The sequence below is a fragment of the Blennius ocellaris genome (assembly GCF_963422515.1).
Source record: "Blennius ocellaris genome assembly, chromosome: 12".
In the NCBI taxonomy this organism is placed as follows: domain Eukaryota; kingdom Metazoa; phylum Chordata; class Actinopteri; order Blenniiformes; family Blenniidae; genus Blennius; species Blennius ocellaris.
The window spans coordinates 25926504-25936764 of NC_137661.1; the positions used below are offsets into that span (position 1 = coordinate 25926504).

Consider the following 10261-nt stretch of genomic DNA (forward strand, 5'->3'; position numbering starts at 1 on the left):
CCCAAAACATGAGGCAGTGATCTTTTTCACACACTTTGTCCAACTGAACACATTGCCTGAAATGTTATATATATTCTTCTATGAATATAAATGATTTAGTAATGAGAATCTTACTAAAACAGGTTTTCCAAAATAAAGGTGCAGCCTGAGTTTTAAAATATGCGGTGATATTGGTTTCTATAGTGGGACTGGCTGCAGGATGGGAGTTACGTGACAGAGCGGCCTGGAGTCCAACGGTCCGTCGTGAATGGCAAATGTTTATCATGTTTTGCATGGTTGCCAAGGCGATACTGTAATCCTGCGCGACGAGATGTAATCCCTCCGCAGCCCATCCTGCTGACACACCTTTCTGCACATGAGAGGGTTGAACTGTTGACCGCCGCTCCCTCCATTCAAACGTCCCTGCAAGTCGATTCAGTGAAGATTCTCCACAGAGAGACGAAAAGGAAAAAAAAGGGTCTTGAAATTAAAAGGTGGTGTCGGCGGCGACCGGGCGTAAAATGACAAGTCAAATGTAAAATGTCCCGGAAGCTGCGGAAAAAAAATTCCAACGCAAATGTGATATTTGTGTTCATTTATTGGACTTCTCTATTTGATAAAAAAATATAAGATAATACATGTGAAGGTCCACTTTCACTATCATGACAAGATAAAACACTGATATATATACATACACACATAATAGAAGAGTAACCTAAGCAGTTTCTTTACTTGGTGAAGTAACTATTTGATTGTGAGAGTCTGGCGGTGGTGTGGAGTTCAGGTGTGGGCGGGGCTTGACGGTGACCTTTGGACTCCGGGCCACTCCTGACAGCTGCGCCCCCTGCAGGCGGCGCGGAGAAACGCGCGTCTTTTTAGACTCCCAACAAACGCGAAATATCGACACTTTTCTCGATAATTACCCTGCGCATCCCGCACAGTTCGACATCTGTGCTGTTTGCGTGAATATCCCCGCGGCGCTGGGGTTTTTTTTTGTTTTTGTTTTGTTTTTGTTTACCTGCTTGTGAAGCGGCGTGGTTTTTGTCCGCGTCGGTGACTCATCGCGCAGTCACGCGTCCCTCCTCCTCCCGGAGAGCGCGAGCGGCGCTGCGCCCTGGATAAATAGACGAGGCGCACCGGGGAGGAGGGACCCGCCAGCTTCCGGCACTTGCACAGGGCTTTTGGCTTCTCTTCGTCGCGCGGGGCTGATCTGAGAGCAGGTAAGGCGGCCCCGCATCGTGGAGGAACTCCAGGGAGCGGAGATCCATCCGCCCGGGATTTACGCGTAACTTTTATCCAGCTGTGACGCAAACGTGGGGGGAAAAAAAGAAAATGCACTGTCAGCGTTATTGTTTCGGGATCCTGCAGTGATGAAGTCACATGATATTCAGATTTCTCATAAAATGTATAAACGTATCTAATATGCTTTAAAAAAAAGAAATTTAATTTCCTCATGGATTGATTTTTGTTTACATGCTGCTACTTCTTTAAAGCATCCTGTTTATTTTGGCTCAACTTCAAACTATTTCATTTTCTGACTCATCTAAGATAAAAAAAAATTGAATAAACGTCTGTAACTAAAGTTAAAATTCAGTTTTGTATTAATAAACTACACTTTATACTTCTTTCAGTCATTAAAGATATGAGTATCCCAGTTCGAATTTTTTTACTAACTACTATATTAATTCCACTATTTAAGATGGCAACAGTGACTATGCGTAACCAAGTACTAATTTTGTAACTAATAATATAATTAAATCACGATTTGAAGTGATAAATGTAATCAAGGAGTGACTAATGAAGTCATTTTTCTCACTGGATTTAATTACTAAGCTTCACCAACTAGAAAACGTACTTCACTACTATTTTAAATAGTAACTCGTAACTATAACTATTAAATTCTGAAAATTTAACTAGTAATGTCATTTCACTAATATTTAAAGCAGTAACTAGTAACTGTGGCTGTATTCAGTTACAAATTTTCAGTAACTTTGAGTTTCTACTTTTTAAAATAGTAACGAGCATCAACATTTGTTCTCGATTACTAATATTCCACAACTAGTGAAGTTGCTCCTCCCAACATCCTTTAATGCTCCTAACAGAATAAAACAACAATAAATTAAAGGAAAGCGTTGCAGCAGTTCCCGGCTGTGACCGAAGGATGTGTGTTTCTCGGCGCTGGTTGCAGGGCGCCGCCTCGTCATCCAGCCATGGCCTCCGTCAGCGCCTCCAACACGAGCTTCTCCCTGGAGCTGCTCCGCACTCTGAGCCAGGCCAAGCCCGGCGGCAACATCTTCGTCTCCCCGCTGAGCATCAGCTCGGCGCTGGCCATGGTCTTCCTGGGAGCCAAGGGCGACACCGCCGCTCAGATGGCGCAGGTGTGTGTGTGTGTGTGTGTGTGTGTGTGTGTGTGTGTGTGTGTGTGTGTGTGTGTGTGTGTGTGTGTGTGTGTGTGTGTGTGTGTGTGTGTGTGTGTGTGTGTGTGCGCAGAACTGCACTATGATCTCGATAAAACGCACGTGGAACAAGGCGCACATTGTGTGCTGAAGAAGGAACGTCGTAAAGCAGTAAAGTTGCGTTTTATGAGGATCCAGTCGCGACGAGGAAGTGGATTTGGTGAATTGAGCCTCATTGTGAGGAACAAACTGCTTCCTGTCTCAACTAATGAAGGAAACTTTAAAGGCTTCCTTATATTTTCTAACAAACTGCTGCCACTGCAGACATACGAAGATGAAATATCTTCACGATTAACTGCAGGTTAGCTAATCACAATCAAGGTAGGCTCCTCCCCCTTTTGACTCCTCCCACAATCAGGCAGCTCTGCTCTGGCTCATGGCGCCACGAGAGGAAGTACTTCCTCCATCTTCCCATATTTGGGCGTGTGTGGGCGGAGCCAGTCCAGCTCACACAGACGCAGCAGATTCTGAATGCAGCTCCGACGATGGAGGAAAATCAATGAACTTTGCGAAACTGGATAATGTGACTATATGAATAGAATATTAACAGATTCTAAATGTTTAAATGATTTAGATTGTTTTCTCAAACTCAAGTTTCTCCCAATGCTGGTTAAACAATGTCAGTGACTGTTCTATATTATATATATATATAGACAATAAGTGAAGTCCATTTATTTATTTATTTATTTTTCAAAGCCAGTCCGACGGCCAGATTTTATACGGCGACTCCCTCCATTTACATCTGCTTTACAAAAGAATAGGTATTGTTTTTGGCATTATCTTTAATTTATAAGATACGTCACAAAAAACTAAAACCTAATATGCACATACTATGCATATGGATGTAGTATACCATGTATTTTTTTTTCTGATATGCATAATAGATTTGCTACAACTTTATTGTCATTCCAGTGAAATAACAGAATAGCTATAATAACATGTACTTTAACACTGACGTACGGTTGTTTTATTTGGAATGTGGCTTCACTGGTTGAAGTATTGCTACCATGCTGAGGGATGTCCCGTCGCCATGGAAACTTCACCGTCCGTAAATGTTTGTGGCCTTACTGGTGTGTCGCAACTCCCCGCAGGCCCTGTCATTCAGTAGCGGAGACGCCGTTCACGAAGACTTCCAGGCGCTGAATGCCGCCATCAACTCGCCGTCGGCGTCGTACATCCTGAAGCTCGCCAACCGTCTGTACGGGGAAACCACCTCCCGCTTCCTCACGGTGACGCCGCCGCCGCCGCCGCCACGCTCGTCAAATATCCTCGAGAAGAAGAAAAAAAAGTGCATCCGTGAACTGTTGTTGTTTCCTGCAGGAGTTCCTGGGCGCCACGCAGAAGTACTACCAGGCGGACCTGAAGGCCGTGGACTTCATCGGGGCGGCGGAGCAGAGCAGGCTGGAGATCAACGACTGGGTCCAGCAGCAGACGGAAAGTTAGACCACCTGCTTCTTCTTCTTCTTTTTTTTTTTTTTAATGTCACGTGTGCAGCCAACCAGTCGCCTCACTCTGCGTTCTAACATTTCAGATAAGATCAAAGACCTTCTGAAGTCGGGGACCGTCAGCTCCATGACCAGACTGGCCCTGGTCAACGCCATCTACTTCAAAGGAACCTGGTTGCACCTCTTCCCTGCAGGTCGAACCAAGGAGATGCCCTTTAAAGTCAAGCAGGTGTGAATTGATTCTCAGTAACGTTGGCGCGACGCGACACGGCTCGGCCGGAGGGCGGGTCATTCAACACGGCGTTTTCTAAAACCCGACCACCACAAAAAAAAAAAGAAAAGAAAAGCACCGAGACAGAGAAGTAGGATGTCGCCGAGCTGCGGGGTTTTGGATTAACTGGTGTCCCTGTTAACTGGTGACCGGCTTCCTCCAGCGTCCCCTTTTTCAACAGCAGATGTTGAAAACCCCGGCAAAATCCATTTAACCGCATTTCCTCTAAAGTGTCGGAGCGTTTGTTTGTCTTGATTTATCATCGTCTGCTGCTGATGGCTGGTGGCGGAAGTCACCACTTAACAGGGGCACCAGTGAAACCGAAACACCGGACAGTGAAGCGCCGCCGTTAATCATATTGGGGGGTGATCACTCGGGCACGACGGAGGAAAGGTCTGACGAAGGACCGAGAAGGAGGTGTTGGAGAGGAGCCGTAACCTGTGCTGTCTTCCTGGCTGTCTCCCTGGGTGTCTTCCTGGCTGTCTTCCTGGGTGTCTCCCTGGGTGTCTTCCTGGCTGTCTCCCTGGGTGTCTCCCTGGGTGTCTTCCTGGCTGTCTTCCTGGGTGTCAGGACGCAGCCGTGCCGGTGCAGATGATGTACCAGATGAACAAGCTGCCCTACAACTACATCCCGGAGCACGGCGTGCAGATCCTGGAGCTTCCCTACCAGGAGGAGGAGCTCAGCATGATCATCCTGCTCCCCGAGGAGGCCGCCGACGGATCGGACCCTCTGCTGAAGGTAAAAACAGAAAAATGGATGAATTCACCTACAAACACAAAGGATGAATCCATGATTCACCTAATAGTTTCTTTTTCTTTTCTTTTTTTTCCTTTAAAAAATTATAACCGCTTACCACTTTGGGAATATATATATATATATATATATATATATATATATATATATATATATATATAGTTAAAGGAAGCAAACTAAAACTACAAAAGCATTCATTAATTTAAGATGTGTATATATATATAATCATATATATATATCATTTTGGAAAAAGTTTACATATACAAAAAAGCAACTATATATATATAATTTGATTTTTTGCTTATTCAATAGTTATATATATATATATATATATATATATGGTTAAAGGAAGCAATAAAACTACAAAAACATTCGTTACTCTAAGTTTTGCATTTATTTTTAAATACATTTTATATATAACTTTTGCTTATTTAATAGTTTTAATTTATTTCTTTTATTTATATATATACACACACAGTCTAATATGAATATAATTACTTTTTTGCTCATTTTATAGTTTTAATTAATTTATTTTACACTGACGATCAATTCACTTTTAACTTTGTCTTTTAATAAAATATCCACTAGTGTGAGTCTCTACTTAAATATTTTTTTATCATGATGTCCTCTTAAAATAATAAAGCCATGCTGGGATAAAGCCTCCACCTTCTTCCATGTCACTTTGGCAGATTGTGACAGTTTGTTTGTTTGTTTGCCCCCCCCCCCCCCCCCCCCCCAGCTGGAGAGTGAGCTCACGCAGGAGAAGCTGGACGAGTGGACCAAGAGGGACAACATGGACGTCCACAGCGACGTCATCGTCCACCTGCCGCGGTTCAAGCTGGAGGAGGACTACGAGCTGAACGAGCCCCTGGCCAAGCTGGGCATGACGGACGTGTTCTGCGCGGCCAAGGCCGACCTGTCGGGCATGAACGGCGAGGGGGGGCTGTTCCTGTCCACCGTGGCCCACAAGGCCTTCGTGGAGGTGAACGAGGAGGGCACGGAGGCGGCGGCCGCCACCGCCGGCATCGCGTCCTTCTGCATGCTCCGGGAGGAGCACTTCATGGCAGATCACCCCTTCCTCTTCTTCATCAGGCACAACAAGACCAAGACCATCCTCTTCCTCGGCAAGTTCTCGTCCCCTCAGTAAGACGGGGAGCGTGGAGGGAGACGATGTCGCGTTGAAATACGGAAAATTGTTGTTATAAAAAAAATAAAAAGTTAAATGATATGAATGAAGCTTTTTTTGTGTGTGAAACTTTGCTCAATAATCAGTTGGTTGTTTTTTTTTTGTCATTTCAGATACAGGTTAGTCTTGCAGTACACGTTTGTGCCACAAGATGGTGTATTGAGTCACTCAGAGAAGCAGGAAAAACGAGTAGTTAACGATAGCAAAAGGTCCTTAAATAACTGCAACCAATCACAGAAAAGAAGAGATAACGCTTTACTTGAAAGGGCCGAAGTGACTCAACACTGCCACCCAGTGTTCAACAGAAGCATGACTTCTATTTTACACGTGGCCCTTTAAATATGTGTTTTCATGCAAGTGATGTGTTTCGGATTAACAAAGTCGATTCTGCATTTTTTTTTTAACTGTTTGACTCGCAACAAAGGAGTTGAAACAAAGCTAATGTAATTATTAATTTTCACGCTATAAAATTGCAAAATAAAAATGTCCAATAAACTCTTAATAAGGTTGTCTTCAACTGACAAACCTGAATCATTACATATTATTTTACTGACATCTTCAATTGTGTTCTAATTAAAAATTAAATAACATTTTATCATCTTTATTAAAAAAACAAAACAAGATTAATCCCCTTATTGTTCTTTTTATAATGATAAATCGTACAAATCATGACTCGGCATTGCAGCTGCACTGCTAAACAAACCTGAGGACATTCTTCAGCTGGGAGGCTTTTGCAGAAAAGTATGTAGGTTGTTTATAATATCTGGTAAACTGGGTGAACCCAGTGTGGTTAAAAAGAAATGACACCACGGCCATCCGCTAGGGGGCAGCAAAAACCCTTTCTGCAAAAAAAAAAATCCAATCAAGACAACACTGGCTACTGGTTACCTCAGTGCTCACAGAATACTATAATTATTCAAGTTTGAATGATTCTTCCAAAATGCAAAATACAATGAAATGCCCCCCAAAAAACACTGGAATGATTCAATTTATTTCTTCTTTTTACCTCTTTAAACTGCACATGAATCTTAAAAATCTCTGTACTGCACACTACTACTGTAAAGATTTGTAAATATCGCGTTGTTGTTGTTTGTTTCTGTCTTTTGTCCTGTATGTTGCAACGCAAAATTTAAGAATGAAAGAAAAAAAAAAAGATTCCCCCGACAAAACAAATCCAACAGCCTCAACCAGTTTGTCAACCGACAACTGACAGACCTGTTCCTCTCGCTCGATGTTCCGTTTGTTCTTAAACAAATATTGAAGTGTTCATATTGGGCGTTGGTGTGATATTGGAAACCACAAGTGGTAAGTGAACTATACTCCAGTTTTATTGAACGATTTAGAGTTTAGTAGTAGAGTGTAGTATTGGTTACCATCTTCTGTCAAATTTCTCAAATAAATTTGACGATGACACGGCGAAAATTGTGATTGTGACCGACGGGACTTTGATGTGTCGGGTCCGACAGACATTACGGCAACTTTAATTGTTGTTCTTAGGGTTCGAGCTCTGGAAGTCCCAGAGGACCTTGTAGACCTGGACTGAGAAAAACAAAAAGTTTTAGGACCACGTGCAGAATTTAAAGGAATCTTCCGTGGCCTAATATTGTATATCTGGTAAAAAAAAAATGGCAACAAAATCCGTGCAGTAGTTTTGATCTTGAAAACTAATATATGTAGTATATGTTGACTCAAAATAAATAAAGATGTGGGTTTTTTTTAAGCTACCCAAAGTAAATGCAAGTCATTTTATGACAGATTGAATAAAAAATTGTTAAGACATTTCCAAAATAGAGTTTACCATACCGGAACATACAACACGTGTTTGTAAAATTAAAAGTCGTAAGTCTTAGAGCAGTGTTTAGAAAAATATATTTATTTTCTTCTGTAAACACCTATATTCAACTGACTTCTCTTTATTAATACTAGTTTTTATTGACACATCCTGTTCAACTTACATGTCTGAGACCAACAAGTCGTATCTTCTTCGGGACGAGCTTTTATTTTGAATGCGCCAACCGGAAATCGAGTATCGAGCTCAGCGTGACGTTTGCCGGCTGCTCTCGTGCAGGCTGCTAACAGGTAACAAAACACTTCTTTATCTGCTTGAACAGCTTCGCTTTATCCGCATTTCAGCTCCGCCGGTGTGCGGAGGAGAGTTTTTACCCGCGAAGCGCTCAGTTCCGGTGGCTTTGCCTCGTCACGTCGGTTAAAAACGTCAGGAAGTGAGTGTGACAGCCGCTAGCTGCGACCCGCGGTAAACTTTGGCTCGCGATGGTTTCCAAGAGTTGATCTAGAGTTTGTGTGAAAAGCTACTCGGTGCTCGTGACAACATGAGGAGTCGTAACTTCTTTGAGATGAGCTTTGAAAGGAGGTACGACATGTCAGACAGTAATGCATCCTACATGACAACATCTACTATAGATCCACTTACACCCTGCTTCAAAACTACTATAGATCCACCTGCATCCTGAATTAAAACCTGCATCCTGAATTAAAATTACTATAGAACTGCCTCCATCCTGAATTAAAACTATTATAGATCCAACAGAATCCTGAATTATAACCATCATAGATCCACTTAAACTCTGATTTGAAACTACTATAGATCTACCTCCATCCTGAGTTAAAACTACTATAGTTCCACCTCCACCCTGCTTTTAAAACTATTATATATCCACCTGCATCCTGAATTAAAACTATTATAGATCCACTTACAACCTGCTATAAAACTACTATAGATCCACTTGCATCCCGAATTTAAACTATTATAGATCCACTTAAACTCTGATTTAAAACTACTATAGATCCACTTAAACTCTGATTTAAAACTACTATAGATCTGCCTCCATCCTGCTTTAAAACTACTATATATCCACTTAAACTCTGATTTAAAACTACTATAGATCTACCTCCATCCTGCATCATGGAAAAAAAACAATAACAACCAGAACATGAACTTTGATTTCCATTGTATTCATTATCCATGTTTTCATCCAGTATTTTGTGATGTGATGTGTTTGTATGTGTCATTTAAAACTACATTTCAGTGATTTAAAAAAACAAAAAAAGAGGCTGAAGTAGCGTTTAATTGAAGTGTCGCTAATTGAGCATAACACATGGTTTTTCCGTTACGCTTGTTTGTGACATTCTATTCGATTATCTCGGGTTCAAGCTCTAACTTTTTAATTTAAATAAAAGTAGAATATTTTTCTTGATCGGGGTCCAGTTGAGAGACGCTGACCTAATATGCTGCTTGAACTCCTCACCGTCCGCCTTGCTTTTTTTTTTGTTTTTGACTCTTGAACGGTCAGGACGATCACAGGATGAAGGTGTTGGTGACCGGGGGGTCCGGCCTGGTGGGGAAAGCCATCCAGCACGTGGTCAGAGAAGAGGACGGAGGCAGCGAGGGAGAAGAGTGGATCTTTCTCTCCTCCAAGGACGCCAACCTCACGTGAGGCTCACGTGCGCGTGGTTTCAGTTCCGAACGACCCAGCGATACGCCTTGTTTTGAACATCTCGCCTCCTCTGTCTCCGCAGGAGCGTGGAGGAGACACGGGCGGTGTTTCAGAAACATCGACCCACCCACGTCATCCACCTGGCAGCTATGGTCGGGGGGCTTTTCAAGAACATGAAGTCCAACCTGGAATTTTGGGTGAGAAGAAGTTGCTCTTTTCTTTGTGTTTATGTCGATCGGACTCGTCACGATAATACTCTTTGATGTCCCCCCCCCCCCCCCCCAGAGGAACAACATCTACATCAACGACAATGTGCTGCAGGCGGCGCACGAAGTGGGGACGGTCAAGGTGGTCTCCTGCTTATCCACCTGCATCTTTCCGGATAAAACCACCTATCCCATCGACGAGACCATGGTGAACAGCCCTCCCTGGTCTGCTCCGAAGTGCGGGGCCACGTCACGGTGTTGCTAAGCATCAAACTTTCCCCCACAGATCCATAACGGTCCCCCGCACGAGTCCAACTTTGGCTATTCCTACGCAAAGAGGATGATCGACGTCCAGAACAGGTGTGTTACTGTGCACTTGTCCACAAGTAACAAGAGATTGATCCGTTTGTAGTGTTGAAAGATTGTAAGCAAGTGGTAAAAATGCAAATTCACACACACGCCAGATCACATGCTGTCCGTTGAGGTGGCAAAGAAGATCAAAGAAGATCA

The 10261-nt window shown here is 42.9% G+C and overlaps 2 protein-coding genes across 3 annotated transcripts in view; both read left to right on the forward strand.

Moving 5' to 3' along the window:
* The first annotated feature begins 1102 nt into the window (after window positions 1-1102).
* LOC308137890 (leukocyte elastase inhibitor-like) lies at window positions 1103-6087 on the forward strand. Of its 2 annotated transcripts, none has more exons than XM_080506785.1 (7): window positions 1103-1199; window positions 2168-2357; window positions 3527-3664; window positions 3756-3873; window positions 3967-4109; window positions 4722-4889; window positions 5644-6087. In XM_080506785.1, exons 2-7 carry the CDS (start codon window positions 2190-2192, stop codon window positions 6049-6051), a joined length of 1143 nt encoding a protein of 380 aa, XP_080362911.1. In that variant the 5' UTR covers window positions 1103-1199; window positions 2168-2189; the 3' UTR covers window positions 6052-6087. The 2 variants fall into 2 exon arrangements, with proteins under 2 accessions (XP_080362911.1, XP_080362912.1); XM_080506786.1 differs by lacking the exon at window positions 1103-1199 and adding an exon at window positions 1258-1264.
* A 2252-nt stretch (window positions 6088-8339) lies between these two features.
* The window catches only part of LOC308137579 (GDP-L-fucose synthase-like), a gene marked incomplete at its 3' end in the record, with an annotated part of 2250 nt that continues 328 nt past the window's right edge, over window positions 8340-10261 (forward strand). Inside the window, exons 1-5 of the mRNA XM_080506331.1 lie at window positions 8340-8461; window positions 9402-9541; window positions 9628-9742; window positions 9831-9959; window positions 10038-10137. Coding sequence (XP_080362457.1) covers window positions 9414-9541; window positions 9628-9742; window positions 9831-9959; window positions 10038-10137 — 472 coding nt within the window. The 5' untranslated portion in view covers window positions 8340-8461; window positions 9402-9413. The remainder of the gene's footprint in view (window positions 8462-9401; window positions 9542-9627; window positions 9743-9830; window positions 9960-10037; window positions 10138-10261) is intronic.

Coding starts and splice junctions, on each gene's coding strand:
- LOC308137890 (XM_080506785.1), top strand. CDS start 2,190: ATGGCCTCCGTCAGCGCCTCCAACACGAGCTTCTCCCTGGAGCTGCTC. Junction 3,874..3,966: donor GGTCCAGCAGCAGACGGAAA/GTTAGACCACCT, acceptor CTAACATTTCAG/ATAAGATCAAAGACCTTCTG. Junction 4,110..4,721: donor TGCCCTTTAAAGTCAAGCAG/GTGTGAATTGAT, acceptor CCTGGGTGTCAG/GACGCAGCCGTGCCGGTGCA.